The sequence below is a fragment of the Melanotaenia boesemani genome, chromosome 15, assembly GCF_017639745.1.
Source record: "Melanotaenia boesemani isolate fMelBoe1 chromosome 15, fMelBoe1.pri, whole genome shotgun sequence".
NCBI lineage: Eukaryota > Metazoa > Chordata > Actinopteri > Atheriniformes > Melanotaeniidae > Melanotaenia > Melanotaenia boesemani.
The window spans coordinates 5435997-5458317 of record NC_055696.1 but is presented as its reverse complement, the minus strand read 5'-3'; the positions used below and the strand labels follow the sequence as shown (position 1 = coordinate 5458317).

At 36.9% G+C, this 22321-nt stretch overlaps 1 protein-coding gene across 6 annotated transcripts in view; it reads right to left on the bottom strand.

Annotated features, from left to right (window-relative positions):
• The window catches only part of LOC121654749 (roundabout homolog 2-like), a 77801-nt gene extending 70922 nt beyond the window's left edge, over window positions 1-6879 (bottom strand). For all 6 annotated transcript variants that reach the window (XM_042009013.1, XM_042009014.1, XM_042009016.1 and 3 more), the window contains exons 1-2: window positions 6361-6879; window positions 2408-2734 (exon numbers count right to left, since the gene is read on the bottom strand). In XM_042009013.1, coding sequence (XP_041864947.1) covers window positions 2408-2734; window positions 6361-6415 — 382 coding nt within the window. In that variant the 5' untranslated portion in view covers window positions 6416-6879. The remainder of the gene's footprint in view (window positions 1-2407; window positions 2735-6360) is intronic.
• Window positions 6880-22321: the final 15442 nt, after the last annotated feature.

The window sequence follows — 22321 nt, the reverse complement described above, 5'->3', positions numbered from 1 at the left end:
TTGCGGATGTTTGCGGGCTCTTAAAGAAACTAACTATTTGGAGCTGTACTCACTGTCAAATCAACCCCACAGTTCTTTAATCTACCCTTTTGCTCCCACCCGGAGCATTGCATGACATCTTTGGCTACAGCAATACTGGCAGGAACCTGCAGCCCCTGGAGGAGTCATGTGATTATGCATCCCCGCAGCCATGATATTCTGCATTACACAAAGAAGACCAGAAGCTGCCTTGGTTGCACTGCCGTTAATGTAAGAGAAACCTTAGAAAATTAAACCTGCTGACAATAAAATATAAAAAAAAATATGGTACTGGCTAAATAATGAAGCAGAGAAAGCTATTGGCTCTGTAAGGGACAAGACAATGGAACCTAGAGATGTTCACATAGTCCCAGTAATCTGATAGTAGGTATTTGAAATGAATATGTTAAAAGTAAGAGTATGCACTGGTGGCTCATATATCAGCCAAGGAATTCAGAGCCAGTTTTGTGTGACTTTCCAGAGCAAACGTTGATCCCTCAAGTTGCCCACACTCACCAGGATGCTTCTGTACCCATAAAATGTAACAAAATGCAAGCCAACATGTCTCTGGTATGACTTAAGGAATTCTAAACAACACTATACATCATCCAAGTCTCACATGACAGCATTTCAAGGAACATTAGAGCTGCTCTGGGGTAACGATTGACACTTTGCTTTATGATATTTCGATTTAGCTCCTGTACATTTGGTACTCAACATGTAAAGCAATATATCATGTTGGTTAGTGTTTTTTCCCTCTTTTTGCATTGCTGATACAAATGCCATACATTTCTTCCAACAACCGAATGAAGAAAAAACTATTAAACAAAAATAAATTCAACTCCTACACTAACAAAGAATGTGACAATGTTATAAAAAAATGAATTAAAAATGTCTGTTTGAGCGGCGAAATACAAATGAGCTTCATTGTATTCAAAGAGAACCAGAAAATCCCCACAAAATCACTCTGACACAGTCATTGTCTTCATAAAGTCGCCCTCTATTCAGTCAAGGGAATCAGCGAAGCAGCCATACCATTAGTCTCTTGACACTGTAACGACAGTTTTGGGTCTCTGGTTCCTTTATAAGACAGAATTATTCACTATCCTCAAATGCAGCTGTACAACTGGAGATGTGTAGCATCATTGTGATGTGTAGTGCGGTGTAAATTCTGATTACAGGTTGACAGGGATACTCTTAAAGCTGCACTGGCACAAGAAACTAATCTGGTAGGATATCAAACACCACACTGTCTCTTTGTGTTTCTGAAAGTCACTATTACTGTATGTGCTTTGACACATTCATACAAACACAGGAAAGTACAAAATCTTGTTTAAGGATGGATCTCACACACCCAGCATCTCCATTAAGGAATAGCATTTTCAGGACAGTTTGTCACTTATAACTTGAAAAAAGGAGTTAAAGTGTCTAATGTGGAAATAACAACAAGACAAAGAGATAATGTGGACCACAAAAACAGGACATAAGATCTCAGATAGTGTCTCGGCTGTGCTACTATTAGGGCCATGTCTCTTATCTCTGTTGTTTTTCTTTTTTTTCTTCCCAGTCCATGATTTCCCATAAAGCCACACATAGATCTAGATGGGGTGACAAATCAGCAAAAGCCACTGAAGTCCCACAAGAACCATGATTCCATTTGTGAGCATTTCTTTTTTTTTTTTTAAATCAACTAAGAATGTATGATTGGAAATATATAATCCAACATTTTCTAAACTGAACACCAAACTGCAAAATAATGTTTGTCTGGAATTTGCAATCTGCAAGAACAGAGAGCGGGAAAGAGTGTTTGTGTGTGCTTGCATATATATCAGTGTGTGCGTCTGAGCATGTGTGCATCTTGTTCATGGCAAGAAATCAGCTCAGTTTAGCACATAATGGAAATGTGAATAGCCCAGAGCGCCTTTCTCCCACACAGGGAGAGATCTGGCTGGGAGCTGGCTGCATCTTTCCAAATCCAAACAGTGAAAGAGAGTTAGCTGGGTTAAAATCCTGCCCTCTTCTCTCTTCCTCCCTGGAGCAGTTCACAGCTTTGCCCATACATTACTCAAACAGGTCATCCAAACAGGTCCCACTTACAATCTGTAAAACATATTCACACACATATGCACTGAGCACACACACACAATCATACATTTGTAGGTTTATCTGAAAGGTGAGGTTGCAGATAATATGACAGATGCACCTTCTATGGATCCTGAAGAACTGTCCTGAAACGTTTAACAGGAAATCTATACGTTTTAGATGGAACATTTACACATTTTTTATATTTTTCTGAACCCCACAAAAGGTTTGAATACAATTTTTTTGTGTCATGCAGCACGGAATTTTCTCTAACAATGAGATAAAAAATGATGAAAGACTAACATACATGCGACTTCCAGAGATGCGTTCCGGCTCACAGCCTCTCCCAGATAGTTCCGGGCCACACACACGTAGCTGCCATCATCTGGCTTGCTCCGTCGTCCATGGACGATACGCAGGAAGAAGAGGGACCCGCTGGGCAGCAGCATTCGGTGGGAGCGTGGATTTTCACGGTCCGTCTCAACACGTTCGCCATCTTTGTACCATTCCACCGTTGGGGTTGGGCGGCCTTCTGCTTTACAGTTGAGAGTTGCTGGTTCCCCCTTGGATACAATGAGGTCAGAAGGGTGTTCAACAATGCGAGGAGGGGAATCTTCCTGGCGAAGACGAGACCCTTATGGAAAACAAGAGGAGAAAAATATTTGATTAAGTCATTATTATAAAATCTAAACCTGGTCTTATGGCAGAAAAATCATTGTGTTCATGTTAATGGATTTACAAATTTAGTTTCCTAACACATATCATGGCTTTTAGTGTAATGTGTTTCAGAAGGAGGAGTCTTTCACATATGCACCATGTTATGTAGAAGAGGCGGGACAGAAAAGGCAGAAAATGCTGAGTCAGACAGAAGATAAACACAGTTTCCCAGGTTGAAACATGTATGTAACTTTATAACCAAAATCTTACTAAATACACACTCGTTAAAGTTAAATAAACACTCCCTTTACTCTAAAAAAAAGCTACAAAACTGTATTTCTATATGCAGCAGCAGGATGTTATGTGTGACTGGTAGAATAAAACTATTTTTTATCAAAGTTGTTAAAAGGAAATACAATTAGTGTCAAGTTCTTATTAGTTGTGTTATAAGCTGCCTTACTACTGGCACTTTCATATTTACTTTTACAGACAGGAGCAGAAAAGTCATTATATCTCATTAGCTTTTTCATTAACACATTTCATCAGACACTGACATTATCAAACATGCTGTCTCAGTGGGTGTATTACAGCAACTGCTACACTGAATTTTTCATTTTCTACCATAAAACTGGGGATAAACCTATTTACACTTATTTTTTCTACTAAGACTCTACAGTGTTGTATCATCATGCATAATATTTACATTTTAAAACTAGTGTTTGATGGTGAGTCTTTTGAAAATGGCACAAAAATATGTGATTTTCACTGCTGTGATGAGAAGGATGTAGTGACAAGCTAAAACACATTCCAAACTCTGCTCAATCTTTTCACTTTCAAGATGACCAACATTATCTAAGTTCAATTCTGTTTTATAATTTCCACCTTTAAATGTCAAACCAGAATGGCCCAAATGTAGGGGCACTGTTTACAGATATGACAGCCTCCCAACCCTCATCTGTTTCATGGTGTATGAGCACATTATAATATCCGTGTTAAAAGGTCTTCCCCCTTTATTGTGTGCATGCAAACAACCAAGGGTGTAATGTTTGAGTTGCTAAAGCAGATTTTCACAAGGCAAAAAAATAAATACGATATAAATACATGAAAGTGATGTTACACGGTCTCTCATCTTTTAGGCTTTGATGATGACAAACATAAAAATTGCAAAGGCAACCATGGTGATCGCCTGCTACACAGCAACTGAAATAAAGTCATAAATGTGAGCAGAATTGATGTGACATCTATAATGTTAAGAGGTTTGTTGACAAAAAGCATTCCATTAGCCGGAAACAACACGCAGAACCGTGGTGTTACACTGTGTTTTAAAAATGCTTTTATAAACCCATGCATAGGTCTCCTGAGTAACAATATTAGTGTGGATCCATAAGAGACTCACAAACAAACAGACAGTTTGTGGAATGCTGACTTTGTCTAATTGGTTGTCTGCACTGTGGCTTTTCAGACTGGTGCTGTCAGACAACAGAATTTAAATTAGATGATTTAAGTTGTGGGTGGCACATTGGCTCAGCAGTTGGTGCCGTCATCTAACGGCAAGCAGGTCCTGTGGGGTCCTGTCAGTCTTTTGGCCCTGTGATGGACTGGCATACTGTTAAGGGGGTTTGCTTGCCTTCTGCACAATTCATGCTTTGTGTGGCCCACGACCCTGAATATAATAAAAGCAGGACCAGAGTGAATAGATTTAGACATTTCTTTTGCTCTTTAAATTTTATGTGGATGCATGGCAGCCTAATTGTCCTGCGCTTTTCTGAACTATTAGAGTTAAATATTCAATTATAAAGACTCCTGAGATAGGTGGTGCACATAGCATGCTTTAGGGGTTAAATCTTTAGTGACTACCTTAAACCATTAAGCATGAAAGTTAGTGTCTTATTTTCCACAGGTTTTGCCTGTTTATGGGGATCTATCCGTGGTGCTGAAGCAGAAAATCAAGGGCTTGCAGAAGAAAACAGGCTATTTTAGGACTTATAGGCAGAGGCTACTTTGGTAAAAGTCAATTTAACGTGGCAGCCTTCTAGTGGTAGAGTTCAGAAGAACTCAATTTGGGTTTCTAACTGAAAGATTAATTTGACTGTCAAGCAAAGGGCACTTGTCATTCAAGTATTTTCTATGGTTTAAAAATCAAGCTTGAAATGTCAAGTCACTCCCAAAGACATATTTGAAATCAGCAAGACTTAACACATACTGAAATAGTCAAGATAAACACGCTGTCTGTGTGTTGAAAATGGTATTGTGTTCACATTGCTAACTGTCACAAATCAGTTTATCCATATTTGTGGCAAAGCGGTCAGTCAAACAAAAACAAATAAGGATTACTTAAGCTTCCTTCTCACAGATGTCTCACAGAATGTTGACAATGAAAATTAATAAACTGAAAGCAACGCTGTGCAAGGTAACAGATATCTGGAAACATAACCTACTGGTACATATACAGCTCTGCAATCAGCCCTTTGTTTGTAAGTTTGTATTCAGCCTTCATTTGTGTAAAATGCAATGGGTTAAATGTATGAGGTGAAAAAACAAACAAACAAACAAACTGCTGCCTCTAAAATGACCTTAGAATACAATCAACACCTCCATGGCATTATGTCAACACATACTCAACACTGTGAGTGTAATAAAGATGGGGTGCATAGCAGAATCATAACCTTGTTTTGTATAGATTCTATCAATACAGTGTCAGGATGTCCAGAAAACACTCTTGTTCACACCCATTTTGTGTGTTGTACATTGAACTTCAACAATTTTATTCCACACATATGTATGTCTTATGCACTGTAGGATTAAAGTAGTGTAACAGTCTTTGTGAACGGGAAACCACTTTCTTCCTGTCTTTCCAGAACTGTAAGTAAAATTGAACTAAATATACTATACAGGATAGGGGATATGGACTATTTGTGTAAGTAAGAGGCAAGAGGCAATTTCCAGACTGTACATAAAAACAGACATCAGATATTAGGTCATTTCAAGTTAAATGAAAAACCTGAACATTACAATAAATGATATCATGAACAAAAATAAAGCTAACTATGAGCAGTCTGAAAATGATCGGTTTGCACCTTTGAAAGACCAGAAAGGAAAAACAGAACCAGACTTGAGTGAGAATAAATTAAAACAAAACTGATTAATCTCTTCTCTTTTTTTTTAAGAATTAAGGATGTGCTAAGCATAAACACCTGGACTAATTTTGGCTGGTATATAAGCTATTAAAAACCACAAAGGTATATATTGATAAGTTTAGATTGAATTATCGTAAGGAATGAGTTCAATTAAAGCAGTCCCCATGCATAAATGAGCAACTTTTGTCTAACGAAGCTACTGAGGAGTTGGCCTGGAACAATGTCTTACATCGGAACTAAATCAGCCAACCGTGACATGCTGCATTCGCATCATAAACACTAATTCAGCAGGAACAGAAATTTCTCTGTAAACCATGCAACGTACTCTGGTTTTTTTCTTGGTGCACTTGAGCTGCAAAACTGTGTATAGAGAAGCTCACGCTTCAGGTCATATCCCCACCCCTTTAGTTTAATGCAGAGCAACTGAATTCACAACTTAAAGTAAAATATATAGTCATAAACTTACCTTCGGATTGGCTGTACAGAAGTCCACAAAGAAATAAATACTGTAGAGAACCCATTCTGGCATATTGGCCTCGTAAGCTATCGGCGCATGAATTCCTCCTCAAGCAGAAAATAAGCGATCAATTAATCAGTCCCGTTTTCACTTGTGTCACTTTATGACAATTCACTGTGTGAGGTCAGTTCACTAAAACAACCTAAAACTGTTATTTTAGGTGATGAGGGGAAGTCGTTCGTATTCACATCTCCGTTCCTCCTCTCCAAGAGCGCACCAGTAAGCTGTGGTCTGTCAATTCGCCGACACGTTGGCGGTTCTTGCAGTCACCAATTCAAAAATCACCGACGCCCAAACGCATTCCAGTTACTGACGGTTCCGCCGTCCGACCGCATTCCTCCTCCTGACACTTCACCCGCTCCAAGAGCAGTGAAAGGCATCCATCCTCGCGCGGGACAAGTTGAAGGATGAAAGGTAGATATGGGATTCAGTCAGAGGTGAGTAGCTGCACGGTGCAGCACAGCTCAGCCCCTCCTATCCACTCCACTGCCCTGGGAGAAACTACCCCGCGAATGTAAAACACACACCACATATCTCCACATTAAATCTCATAGGCAGTTTAGATAATGAACAGTTGGTTGCGATGTTCTTTTGTGGCTACTTGTGTTTGTCTTCATTCCTTTTCTGTTTTTGTTTTATTAATTATCTTTTCGTGGGTAGTTTACAAGTGTCTTCAATGGATTTTCTTCATTTTTTCTTTGATTACACTGACAGAAGTGCTTATTTTGCTTAGCTGTATGTGTCCATTACATACTGTCTGCCAGGTTTGGCTGTACACATTTAGTAAGCTAAGAAAAAAACATAATGAAAATAAAACTGACATTACCAAGATAACCCTCTGATATGCAACACTGCTCCTGGACCTAAACATTTACACACTGACACTCTTCCTCTATTTCACAGATTTCATAAAGCCATTTCATCTTCTGTGTTGTCATTTTTTATATTTCCTCCTATTAAACTTTTATCTGTAAATTCTGTGGGTGTGTGTTTACACATTAACGCCACAAAACACATGAGGTGGAAAAAATATTTAAACAAAGTCCTTGAGTTTTAGTTGCTGGATTCAGTTTTCGTGTTCATGGTTGAAAAGGCTTTACAAAGAAGAACAGCTGTATAGAAATGGTACTTGGTTCCTACCCAGTGCCTGAGGTGCTTATCCCGCCTTGTTGTCAATTCTGCTCAATATTGTCAATAGAATTATAAATGCAGTGCTTCACCATGAGATGAGAATGAAATAGGCTGTATCAGGTGCTATCGATCCAGAGGTTCAATTAAACCATTTTTTGGCACTGCACTGACAGCAGAAGATCGAATAATAATTGTGGACAATGACAAAAATGAATGTGTATGAAGGGGGTGTAAAGTATGCATTAAAGTAGATTGATATCATCCATCAGATAATGCTTTTTCAGGATAGCCAAATTCCTTGCCATGGTAACATCTTTGTTCTTATTGTGGTGACTTCTTTCACACAGTTTTTTTTGCTTAGTGTAGCAAAGTTTTTTTTTTTTTTTTTTGTTTGTTTGTTTGTTTTTTTGACTGTTTTGTATTTTTTTTTCTCCAGTGATGAAATGCCATGCATTTTGTGAATTTAAATTAACAACACTAGTTATTGTTATTTCAGTGTTTACCTGGATGTAGCTTTATTCCATTGCAAGTACTTAAGACAAAATGCTAGATAAACTTATCTGAACATTAATAACTGCCCACACCTGTCAAGACAACCTTAATTTACTTGAGACTGAATCCCTCAAGAGCTTCACTGGTGCTAATTGTAACAAATAGCTTCATTCATATGCAGTGACACACATTAAAGTTAATATCAATTCAGAACCACATGCAAAAAAAAAAAAAAAAAAAAAAGGACCAGGGGAGTTCCAATTTAGTGTCAAGTTATTGTTAATTCATAAAGTTTGGCTTTTGGCACTTCAAATCCAATCTCTTGTTAGTCCCTTGTGGGACCTTCAGTTAGGCATTTGTGACTAAATTCAACTCAGCTCAGCTTTATTCATTTAGCACTTTATCAAGCACATGAAAGCAACCCAAAGTGCTTTACAAAATAAAAACAATATAAAAACACAACACAACAATAAAAACAAGAACATAAATTTTAGCTCAAGAAAACAATCATAACAATAAGAGTTGAGAGATGACAAGAATAAAAGTACATTTGAATAATAAAGTATAGTGTAATAGATAATGATAAAAGCAAATATACATAAAATCATAAAAACTACCAGAAAAGCCAAGATTAGAGGAAAGCTCACTCAAATATATGTTTAAAGTTTGACTTTTAAACTTGAGAGAGTTTCTGTGTCCCGCACACAAACTGTCAGCTGGTTCCACAAAACAGGGGCCTGAAAACTAAAGGTTCTGCCTTTCATTCTAGTCTTTGAAATCATGCGTACCACACAGAGACCAGCATTTGGGGAACGGAGATGTCATTGTGCTTGATAGGGTGCAATATGATTTTTTATGTAGGACAGGGCTGAACTGTTAAGGACTTTGTAAGTAATAAGAAGAATCTTATAGTGAATTCTAAATTTAACAGGGAGCCAGTGAAAAGATGTTAACAATAAGTGATGTCCATGCTTTCATGTTTAGTCAGCTTGATTATTGTAACAGTGTTTTTACAGGTCTAATCATTTAGACACCTGCAGCTTATTCAGAACGCTGCTGATCGAGTCCTCACTAAAACCAAGAAGGTGGACCACATCAGTCCAGCTCTGAGGTCTTTACACTGGCTGCCTGTTTGTCAGATAATAGACTTTAAAGTTCTACTGCTGGTCTATAAAGCTCTGAATGGTTTAGGACCAAAATACATCAGGGACCTCTTGACCCAGTATGAACCTACCAGAACCCTCAGGTCATCTGGATCCAGTTTCTTATCAGTGCCCAGATTGAGAGCCAGACATGGAGAAGCTGCATTCAGCTTCTGTGCTCCACATGTCTGGAACAAACTCCCAGAAAGCCTCAGATCAGCTGAAACACTCAGTTTATTTAAATCAAAATTAAAGCTACTTTTCAATACTTAATGTTTTTTTTCCCACACTGGAACGTTATTTCTTGCATTTTATCTATTTTATTTCAGCTTTTTCTTTCTGTTTTTCTTTATTTTATTTTATTTCTTTTTATGTTTGTTTTTAAATGCACTTGTTCCTGCACCCTGCTGTAATGTTTTTAAGCATTACAGCAGGTGCTGTGTAGCAGGTACAGCAGATATCCAAAGCTGCTTTGGAAATCTGCCTACAGTGGGGTAGAAAGGAAAGGTCTTGGTCAAATACAAAGCTATGGTTCCTCACATTAGTTCTTGAAGCCAATGTGAAATCATCTAACAACCAAAGGTAAATGTGTACATATAGAATCTTTAACATGTTTGTGACCAAAAATACTGATTTCAATCTTTGTTCTGGGACATCCAGGTCTTGATATCTGCGATACAGGTCGGTAGTCTGAGTAAATTATTTGTTTCATTGGGTTTCAGCAATAAGTAAAGCCGAGTATCATCAGCATAGCAATACTAAATTCATTTAGGTTTGTGTGGAGGACACATTGTTTACATGTACAAACTGCAGCCTGCTAAATATGATTTAAACCAGTGATTCTAATGATATGCTGAAGTCTTTGCTGCAAGATCTTATGGTCAGTTGTGTCAAAAGCTGCACAAAGATCCAGAAGGACCAGCACAGATGCAAGAAAATTATCAGATGCAATTAAAAGATCATTGGTAACTTTTATTAGTGCAGTTTCAGTATTTGGCTATGGTTGAAATAAACCTCAGGCAGCCTCAATTACTTGGTACCCAGAGTGGATGTGCATGTGATAATAAACATCTATCATCTCTGTTCTTTTTACACCCACTTATATATATATATATATATATATATATATATATATAGCAGCAGTTTCACTAGAAATTGCATGGTCTAGTTGTGACATACTGTTACAAGCTGATACTTCCTTTATTTATTTACCCAGTATATTTTAAAGTACCTACCATTCACCAAACGTACTGCATACTAGATGGTTCTGTCTAACATATATCCCACATATGATCTATCAAGTAAATAAATGAATAAATGGCTCAATGTGACTCACATTAAATTACCTAACTATAGGAATAATATATATGTAAAAGCGCCATCATGGTAGACTTAAAAGAAATAGCGTTTCAATGAACAGGATCATGAGTAAATGGCACATGAGAAAGATAAATGTGTAATGGTTTGACAGCAATAGCATGATCAAAAGAAAAAAAATCATGTATTGAGTTAATTTGATGTTTATCTTTGAAGTTCAAGAAGATAAGAGAAGCAGACAAAGCCCCCCTCTGTCATCCCACATTGAGATAGACAGGTTTCCAGGCAACATAGGGGGTTCTGTCACCTATGTCAAACAAAGCAAAATCAAGAGGAGTACTGACTCTCATCAATCTACCTCTGGTCACACACAGGAGACACTGTCAAGGTCAGAATTTTTGTCTGCACCATTACCTACTCATAGCCATGTTTGTTCAGGCCAAGAAAGCTGGAGGTAACAGATGGTGTGTGTGACAGTGTGTTCAACACCAGGCACTGCCAGCTTTACTGAGAGTAGAGTAGACATGTGTCCCGACCACAGAGTCCAAACCTGCATACAAGTGCCAAACCTCTGTCTAAAAGCTCAGCTTGTTACACAGTGGTAACGCCTTAAGATTTAAGCCAAAGATCTGAGGATTTATAAACGATGACAGCATGTCTAGTATTATACTCATGTTGTGAGTCTGTGTGTATTTTGGTTACTTTAGATGTGTTTGTCTTCTTATGGGCAGTTTTTGTCAGTGTGATAAGGTCACTCAGTATTGTGCTCTTTAAAGGAACTGAATATTAATTTTAATTAATTTCTAAGCTAGTAATGATATGTGGAACTATTCAAGTAACTTTCTGATAATTGTTGTGTTTTAAAGGCATGCTTGCATTTTGTTCAGTTATATAAAACCTTTATCAAAGGTCTTTTTTTTAACAAAATATCCATGTGACAATGTTATGTGTCAAATTAAAGAGACAATTTGTATAATTTAGACCAAATCATTTAAAATAATGTAAAATATCCTTAAATATGGTTTAGGAAGTGAATAAAATCATCTGAAATATTGTAATATCCATTACGATGCATTATGATGCATGCATCATTCCTTTTGTTAAATAAACATGAAAGTTTTTATGTTCCATCATAGAAAAAAATGGTATTAACCCTACAGCCAAGCATAAGTGATAAAAATGTCACTAAGAATGCTTGATTAAGTTCTACAATCATGACAAAATGCTCTCTGCCTTGAGAAGCTTTGGGTATGTTTACTGATCATGCTGACTGACAGATCTCAGATCGTCTCAGATGAACAAGCTCTTTAGATATAAACTTATAAATATACAATTTAGAAGTTAAATATATCAGTCATCTCAGGTGGTGGGTAGCTCAATTGGAGTGGCTGCCTCATGTTCAGATGCTAAAGGTCCTCAACTCAGCTGGCCATGGTTTGTGTTCTGGGCTGTGCTCCTTTACTGCATGTCATCTCTTTCTCTCTCTCACTCTCTGATTTCTTTCCTGTGAAGGATGCATCACCAGCAGCCTTCGTTTAAGCCCAAACAAAGTGCAGATTTGAAGGGTGGATTTGGAGGCTTCTTCGAATTCTGTGAATTGGGACCAAGCAGCAACCTCCCGCGATAAAATGTGATGCCTACGCGGACGTGCAAAAATTTGCAGTTCACTCCTCATCCACTAGGGGCTGGCTCCAAAACAGAGTCAATCTCCATAGACTCGCATGTTAAAAAGACCAACTTCACAGCAGGAATAAACATTTTTAAAGTCTGATACAAAAAACATTTTAGGATTAATAGGTCAAGTTTACCTTCATGACAATTTATCTGTTTGGATGTTATTTAATTTTGAAATTTTACATAATTAGGGGCGTGTGCTTTTGATTGACAGGTATCCAATATCCGCAGCAAGAAGGGAGATTGCAGCACACTCGTGGTTTTTAGCCGGCTAACAGTGCACCTTAGCTTTAGCCTGCCTACCTCCGTTAGCTGGTTAGCTACCGTTAGCTCCGGGTTAGCTTGGTTAGCTCTTAGCTACAGGCTGCTCGGAGTTCTATCTGTGTCAGTCATCCACCCCCACTTTCACAGTCCCCTCTCAGCTCCATCTCTTTGTCCATTTTTGTATTTTCCGGGAAAGACGACAGGCTGCCAAGATGGCGACGGTGGGAACCACCCAATGAGCTTCAATTCAGCTCTTCAGAAACCTACAGGTAACATCACAGAGGCTTCATCCATCTTTTATATACAGTCTATGATTGGGACAGTGCTTTGCGCACCACAATGACGTATATAGCAGACAAATCTGCACTTCGAAGTGTGCAGACCCTGAATTGGGACACACCTATGGAATACATGACTCAGCTGAAACCACACTGATAAACATTACTCATCTGGTGCAAGAGTCTGAAAGGCATTTACTATATGTTTTTTTTTTTTTCCCCCATCATACAACTAGTGGATGTTTTATAAACCAAAGAAAGAACACTGACTTTTAGTTTAGTTTAGTTGGTCCTGTGATGAGGTGAGATACAGTGTTATCAAATTTAAACTTTGAAATTTGTATTTTCAGACGGAGGATGGCTTCCATACACTTTTGAGTTTTAGAGGTGAGGAAGTAACCTTTGGACCTTACAGGTTGTGCACACACGATACAAGAACCATTGGAGTAATAATCTCAGCCATATGGGCTCTCTAAAACAGTATATGGACTATGACTTTTGAATGACTTTTGAAATCAGAGTTAAACATCAGATATCGCATCTCAAAGGACTTGTGTTTTTTTTGTTTTGTTTTGTTTTTTTTTGTTTTTTGTTTTTTTCCTTGGCGATGAGTGGTGCTGTCAATGCATTACTATCACTTTATTCACTTGCAGTGGACACATCACTTCCTCTGTAACTTCATGCTCCACCAAACACCATTGAACTCCTAACAGACCTTGCTGGAGTAGAGAGGGAGAAAAGCACAATCCTTTGGCTCCATTTAAATGCTTTCAAGGTGAAAAAAGCGCCATTCAGCTTCTGAGAGAAGTTTTTGAGAACACCAGAGAGCTATTTTAGTTGAAATACATAGCCATGAAGAGGAAAGCACGGGTTTGGGGTTAATCAGGTGGAAAGATGTTTACACCATTTGTTTTTCCTCTGGATGAGCACATGGAAAAAAAAAAAAAAATACAAGGAAGAAAATGCTGAGAGCAGTATGAGGTAGGAACACCAGGAAGCGGTGTGCAAATAACATTTTCAAAATGGCAGATAATAGACTTCTTCCATGCGTGTAAACATTGCATTTCCATAGAAATGGCCTCTTTCTGTGTTACAAACGGGTAGCCATGGATGAGAGAGTTATGTGGCATTCACCTCTTAATCTTGTTAGATGTTTCTGAAAGAGCAGTTTACTGGTTTAAAAAGGATAGAATGTGCCCGAGTTGGCAATTTGAATTCTGCATCTAACACCATGGTCAAAAGTTTATAGTACGCAGTGTATGATTTATTTTAACACATAGGTGTTGCTGTCAGCTTGAGCTCCAGCCTCTCATGACTGAGCAGGATATGGTAGGTTTGGATAACTGATGGATGGATTTGTTTTGGGAAGTTTATGGTTAAATGTCATGTTTAAATTACTTTTTTATTGTCATTCATTTTCTAATGTTTCTTCTTGAAGATACAGTATACATATGATTACAACACTGCTTAAACATCTTAAACAACTTTGTATCTTGATCAGCAGCATTTGTGGAAAAAAACGGTTGTCATGACATCAGATTTTCACTACAAGAGTGATATAGCCAAAAGCAGTAATGATAAAAAATGATTTCATCTATAAAAAAAACAAACTTGGTTTAAATTATCCTCAAAAGGGGAGGTCAAGAGAGGTAAAAACTGCACTAAAATCCACATCTAAAAATCAGGATTGTTTTTACCTTCTCAGTTGAGATCAGTTCACAATGTCATAATATGCACATTATCAACATGATCTTAATATTTAACTGTTTTAATTTTACAATAATCATCAATATGTGCATATCACAAGGCCCCTAATGAAGACACTGTTGTTTCTTTCTTGAATAAATGATGTAATTGTACCTTTGCTGGGTCCTATGGGGTGGCCAGGCTTTCTTTCTCTGTGGCTGGGCCCAGACGCTGGAACAAACTTTCCCCTGATATGTGCAATTTAACTGACCCAGATCTTTTTAAGTCTAGACTCACAACATATTCATTCAGGCTGACTTTTAATACTTAGAAATACTGTGACTTATTATGTAATTTTATTTTATGTTATTTATGTACTTCTCATTTCATAATTTTTTGTGTTCTCACTGGTTTTATTGGAAAGCACTTTGGTCACTTTTTAGTGTTGTAAAGCGCTATATAAATAAAGATTGATTGATTGATTGATTGATTGATTCAAGCAGCAGAACTCTGGTGTGTTTGGAAGCAGGAAAAAAATAAGTAGAGTTTCAGTGGAGTCGCTGAAGTTGTCTGTTTTCTGGTCAGTGTTGTACTGACCTATTGGGCTCTGGGTAGTGACCGAAAAAGTAAATGAACTTGCAGATGCAAGTGACTGAGTTTTAAGCCTCGCTCTGCTTGACAGGGCGAGGGATTTACTGATCCTGAAGGACCTTGGTAGTGTTGTCACTCCCTCATATCGGCAAAAACTATAAAGACAAGAAGGGCTTCCTCTCATGAGGTTCAGGTAGTCTAGCAGGAAATGTAGTGAAAGATTTTTCTACTCTAATAATGAAAAAGCAAACAAACAAAGAAAGTCTGCTGTAATATAACATTTAAACTTCCTGACATGAAGACCTGAAGCAGGAGAGTGTGACTAACGCAATGCTGAATATTGAGACCAGTCATCTAACTGGCTGCTAATTTTATGTGTTATTGTACTTTATTTTTGATAATCATTGTTGTCAAACATTACTGTTGCTATGGAAATAACAACCTTCAAACTACACTCAGCTACTTTTAGCTGTTTTGGAAAATTCTTGGTTTATTCAGTAGAGCAGGCTACATCTAATTTTAAAACATTACAGTCTAAGAGTGGTATTTGGCTAAAGCAGAAAATGCTTATTTACCCATCAATTTTGTACTGTTATTTTTTTTATATTTCAGTAAGTTTTGAACTTCAAGAATAGGTTTTGGTGTTTCACCACCAACTTCAAGGGGAGTTTTCAATCTGAGGACATTTATTGCAGTACAGTTTAGGCTAACACATGAACAGAAAATGGAAAAAAAAAATATAATTTATATTAATAACAATTTGTGTGATAAAGTATTTGATAGAAACACACAGTAAACAAACTGACAAACGCTGTGAATATCACAGCATCATCAAATATAGGAAATTCATACCATACAGCTGATGCAAATTCCAGGAAACAAAAAAGTTAGTTATTTGGGACTTCTGAAGTTAATAAATTTGGAGAGAAAACACTGAATAAGTGTGTCAAAGAATTATGGAACACAAAGGTTTGCTAGATGCGTCACATAGGCTTTTAGCCGTTTTTCACTGGACTTTAGCATAATATGATCATAGATGGCATCTCGATGGAACAGATGCAGTAAGCCGTACTATAATAGTAGTGAAAGGATTACATTACAGTCTTATTCCTAGTGGTGGCAGGAACAGAGAAGTGAGATGGAGCTTAGATTGCAGGTGACAAGTAGTTGGTGAGAAAAATTCAATATTCCTACCTCTCAACCTTGAAAAAAAAAAAAAGAAAAAACATGTAATACACAGCCAAGGACACCATGTTGTGCTGTGTTGATGTTCGTAAGAAAAATGGCAGAAAGCCCATACTCAAGACAGCAGCTGCAGTCACACTATCCTGACTTACTCTGACACTTGGATTGCCTCAACATTTAACTTGGTCACGGCTGATTTCATCATTGTTGCAAAACAAAACATTGGGGTTTGAGGACACTAGTTGATATATGATTTACTAAACACCAACATTTTGAGTAATCTATCTATCTATCTATCTATCTATCTATCTATCTATCTATCTATCTATCTATCTATCTATCTATCTATATTGTTTTTTTCCCTCTTATTTTCCTCTTATTATTTTTTTTCTCTTATTTTTTCTCCTCTACTCTTATAGAGTGATTAATAACAACAGCCAAAGAGTTGAACCCAACAAATCAAATCAGCAGCTGGGATTTAAAATTCACACTGAGAAAAAAAAAAAAAAAAAACACTGAAAAAGAAACAAATTTAAACTTTTGCCCTTTAAAAACTTAATATAAATTTGCAACACAGTATTAAACCTCTCACCTGTTAAAATGCTGGGATAGGCTCCAGCTCACCCGCGACCCGAAATGGAATAAGCGGTCAAGATAATGGATGGATGGAGTATTAAATACATCACCAAAATATATACAGCCTCAACCAACAAACACAAGTCATAGAAATGTAAAATCTAAAGTCAAATGTGCAGCATTTTTTAAATGTACAGACCTTTTGGAAATATATGATGAGAATTAAAACCTGTCAAAAACAGGTAAGAGACCAGTCCAAAGCACTGTTCATACTCCCAAATCTTTGATTTTAAAACTGGGAGATTAAGTCTTCTTTGTACATAAAATAAAAAAAAAAAAAAAAAAGAGCTCGTCATTCTGGTGCTTCTGTTAACAGTGATGGGAATAGCTGGAATGTCTCCATTCTTTTTTAATAATAAAACATGATCTTCACTTCTCATTTATTAAAGGGAGCAACTGGATTCTCGTGTCTCGTGGATTCTGATTGTAGTTTTACGCTATTTGTTTTTCTATTCAAAACTTTACCATAGCTTTGCTTATTTAAGACAATCATGTATACAACAAGAAGTGATAAAACTTAATTGAAAAGTTTCCTGTAGAGGGGTAATATTTTCACAGTGTGGTGACAAAGGATGCACTGCAGTTCCCACACTGATAGTTCCCACCAGAAAGGGGACCTAAATGTGTTTGTTGTACAGGACCCACTTGCGTTCTTAAGTATGGATTTTGACATGAATATTACATGTTCATGGTTTATACTGAACTGTCAGCGCTGTTGTCAGTCACACCTTACTATATCAAACGTGCTTCTATTTCAAGCATTTTCATTTTAATAAATAAACAGCATAGTCAACCTCTATAATCATTGTCAATAATGGATGTCTTTTTCTGTAATTGTGACAGGATGTTTAAAGCTCCAGAGTCATTTATTTATCTGTTGGTTGTTTTTCTTTGTTTATTTCATGTTTTCCATGGGAAATTTTGTGGAATGGCCAATAATTTAGTTGCTGTTGTTTTAAAGCAGATGATTGCTTGAGCTAACTCTACATTTGTAAGCTGTCAAATATTTTAAATCAACCTTTACAGCAGTTTCACTATGCCCATTATTAGGGATACTTGTCTACCATCACATTGCAAAAATTGTAGAGGATTGACAGCAAAGAAGGTAGAGACAGCTATTTCAGTTAAAGTGAAGAAACAGCAAGTAGTATCTTTCTCTCCCTCCAGCCCACCTCTTATTTGTCAGGGTTTTAATTTTGTTTGTGTGTTTGTTTGTTTTTTTTGTTTTTTTTTATTAAATTATATAAAAACATATCTAGCTTATCAGGGCTTCTAATAGAGATCAATGTCCAAGGAAGCACTCGTTAGTTGTGGCTAAATCAGATAATGAACTCAGAATGACTGAGTGATGAGACTGGATCAACAAAGATTACATGTAAATTTTAGACCTTTAATGAGAGGATGTCTCTGCTGGTACAATAAAACTGAGTTGATGAAACAGAGCTCTATCTGTCTGTCTGTCTGTCCGTCTGTTTATGTTCCTTTTAGACATAGTAATTATACAGCCAGTTTATTTCTGTTGCTGTCATTAGTCACAATGTCTTGTTGATTCATTAAATTCAGATAAAACAGGAAAATGAAGCAATAATTTCAGTGTTTGCAATAAATGTTTTTTTTCTTACTTATCTTAGATTGTATTTTAAACTATTAATAATACACAGAGTAACAAATGTACATCTTTTGAAATGTTCTGCATTTCAGCATCTTTTTATGGTTGTCATGTACTGTAAAGTAGAGCAAAGAATAGAATATGTAGAATGGTTTATTTTAAGTAGACTTTTTTGCTTCATTATTTTCACAAAGACTGCAAGGACTTGAATGTTTTGTTTCCAGCTGTACTGTACAATGAGGATACACGGACACATGACTTGTATAGGTGCTTTTTTTTTGTTTGTTTGGTTTTTATTTTGTATTTTTTTAAAACATTGTTTCATTGTTTAATGAAAGAGCTTCTAAAAGTGCATGACTTGCCATTTTACCCCGAGAAGTGAGAATATTCTTTTTTGCTGCCTTCAGTACCAACAGCCCACTGAGATGCTCCAGTGATTACTCGTGTCACCACAGTGAGAAGCAGGGGAGAAAATGTTCACCCTGCAATCATACCAATTTCCAGGTTCTGGCATGCTGGGTTAAATTTCTGTTTTGAAGAACAGTTGTATGTGTTGGAAATGGGCCCTGTGCAGATTTATGATGACAGCTGGTCCTCCTAAGCCTAAAATGCAACACACACATATCTGTCATATGAGTGCCTTTTATGGGGGAGGGATCTAGAAAACTGTCTTTTCCTCCCTTCACTTTCTTTCTTCTTTTTTTTTTATTTCTTTTGTTTGACTTTCATATGCATGTGTAGAAAGCACATAGTTACCATAAGCAGTTACAATTATTAATTTGAAACTCAAGTTTTCCAAACACCTTACAATTAATAATCCAATTATTAAATACTAAAAGATAGTTTGATGCCTCCATGCTGAACTGTGCACCTGTTTATTTTAGGAGTCACATCTGCTAATCAGTTTCTTCCTTGACAGTGTAGCATCTTGCAGTGGTGTTGGATTAACATGCCTAGGCACATCTAGTGTTATTGTGGGGCACTTTTTGCCTTCCGCATGTCATTTCACACCGTGTGGTGTTGATGAATGACAACCTGCCCTGACCTTTTACCCTAACCTTAACCATTTCTCTTGTCATCTTGCATTGTAACAGGACATGCGAAAGCTTCAAGTGCGTAGGTAGACATGACATTCAAAACATGTCTGAAGTGGTGGGCTATTAATATACAGTGCCATGATATGTTGACACTGAAGGCACCCACTGCGGGACTATAGGGATTTTAATCCACATGCACAAAGTGGGTACTGCTAGAATGGAGATGGACTTTGTAGATCAAAGAAAATTTCTCCCTTGACAATAAGATGTGTTCTTATTGTCATACTGCTATGAATTGCAGTATTAGTATTTTGAATTTCCAAGAGGGTCCAGATGGATTTTGGTTCACATTAAAAACTAATGGATAAGTTATGTTAGGAACATATTTACTAATCTGAACAAATTTTCATGTTCATCTACAGGTTTTCCAAATTCAGTAAAGCAAAGAAATTTTCCAGAGGAGAGGGACAGAAATTTGGTCAGTTTAAGCTAAAGATCAGTGCTATTACTAAATGCTGGTAAATACGGATTTTAAATTCCTCTGATATTATAATGCAGTCTTCTAAGCAGACCAGACAGCAGGCGCCACATGGCAGATTATTCATTACAATAAAAAGTGACTTGCAACTTAACTTGGACTTGAGGTCAAAGACTTGAGACTTGACTTGGACCTGCAAAAACAGACTTGTGAACATATCTGGAACCACATAGAAATTGGTTTGGAATTTTCTGTATTTGCATATATCTGGATGTGATTAATCAACCTGTGAGCTCAAGAGTGGCCCTTCACAGTATGTGTTTAAATGTATAAACACAAAGATTTTTTTTTTTATCTTAAACTCAAATCTATCTATCTATCTATCTATCTATCTATCTATCTATCTATCTATCTATCTATCTATCTATCTATCTATCTATCTATCTATCTATCTATCTATCTATCTATCTATCTATCTATCTATCTACCTACCTACCTACCTACCTACCTACCTATCTTCTATACCTTCTCATTTCAGTGTAGAGGAGCTGGAGCTTACCCCAGAAATTAGCAGGCAAGGCAGGAGAAATATAGAAAAAATCCTAAAAAATTGTCTAGTGTTGACATATGCTTCCACTGATTTCTCCTGCCACACAGCTTCAGTTGCAGCCGCTGATGAAATCAACAATTGCCACCATTAACAAGAATGACAAATGGATTATGACAGTTGTAGGCAGGTTGGGTTGGGTCTAGTGTTTACAGTTTCTGGAAAGACTGACATGCTATGAGAGTGTATGGATGATTAAATGGACACAAAAATGATAAACCAATAAATAAATAAATAAAATAATAATGATATATATGTGTGTGTGTGTGTGTGTGTGTGTGTGTTCTTTTACTCACTGACAAACTGTATCATCGTCATTATCATTTGAATCAAGCAAAAGCTTTTATCCATATAGGCAGGCTTCACTGTTATAACGTACACTGACATTTACAGTTAAGTTGTGATGAGCATTTTTCACAATTCTTTGACACCAGAATGTTACACTATCCATCCATTAAGTACACCCACTTTATCCTGTAGACAGCTGTGGGCAGCCTGTCCTTGTGGACACAGAGGGAGGTCAGGTTCATCTCAAGCAACTTCCCAATACAAGTTGGAAAACCATGACAAACAACTATATATTGTATGCTTATATGCCCTAACCTGTTATGGACATTGTTAGATTGTGAGAGTGAGGACAAAACCCACATAAACACAATGAGAGCAATCTTCACACAATCGTTCATCAGATTCTCGAACCCTCTGGCAATGCTGCTAATCACAGCACAATGGTGCCTCCTGGCAGATTAATCAATAATGAAAATACTTGTCATTGAAAAATAATGGTGTTGGTTCCAGTCATGTTTATTTCATCACATCTGAGAAGTGGTTGGGTACAGTGTTTGATAAAAATGTGTTAGCAGCACCACCAGAGCAGATGCAGCTTGGAAAATGCTGTCACTTCACTGGAACCACCATAAAGGTGCAGTTTTAGTCATTCATGTTAATGATGTATGGATGGAAAACAAAACATTTAAATGTTGACATTTACATCTTGGTTTACACATGATGCTATTCTACATTCTGTATCTTAAGTTAAATAATGTGCTTCAGACTATAACGCCATACTGCACTGAATCTTTAAAGCACAGGAGACTCCTTTTTGCAACATGTAAAGGATTACAGGAGGTAATCAAAGAAAGAGCAATGTGACTGTACTCATTTTGAATGTATGTAGGTATTATCAGCCTCCTTTACTTTATTTTCCCTGAAAAATGTCCTTCAGATTTGGGGCTGGATTTCTAAAGGAGCTTTTATTTAAAATCTGATAGTTCAGCTGGAAATCTCATGTTTCTTTAGCTGTACAAAAACACACCATGTCTATCACATCTCTGCTAACCCATTTCTGCCTTTGCTGTTCTGATGATCACTTTTTCAGTCCTGCTATTGACTATTTTTGTACTGCATTGCTGCCCCCTACATATTGGTTGTGGTAAACAAATGTATTACAGGAAGTCAGACAGCCTTATTATATTTTATTTCTTTATTTATATATGTTTTTTTCTTTTTTGTGACTGCATAGGGTGAGAAAGATATTTGCCTCTCAAAAGCTACACATTTGCTCCCACTGTTATTGTAGTTCTCTGCAAGATGGACCAAATAGTTTGCAGACTTTGTTTTCCTTTAGTTTTTTATTGAACACTTTAAACAAATCCATTTTCATAAAAATCATTTCTTCCATTTTATTCCAAACAATATACAAAACTCAAAATGACAGAAGCTGTCAGCGTTTCTGCAGCCTCTAGACATTTGTTCATCCACTGCTGTTGTTTTGGGTGTCAAA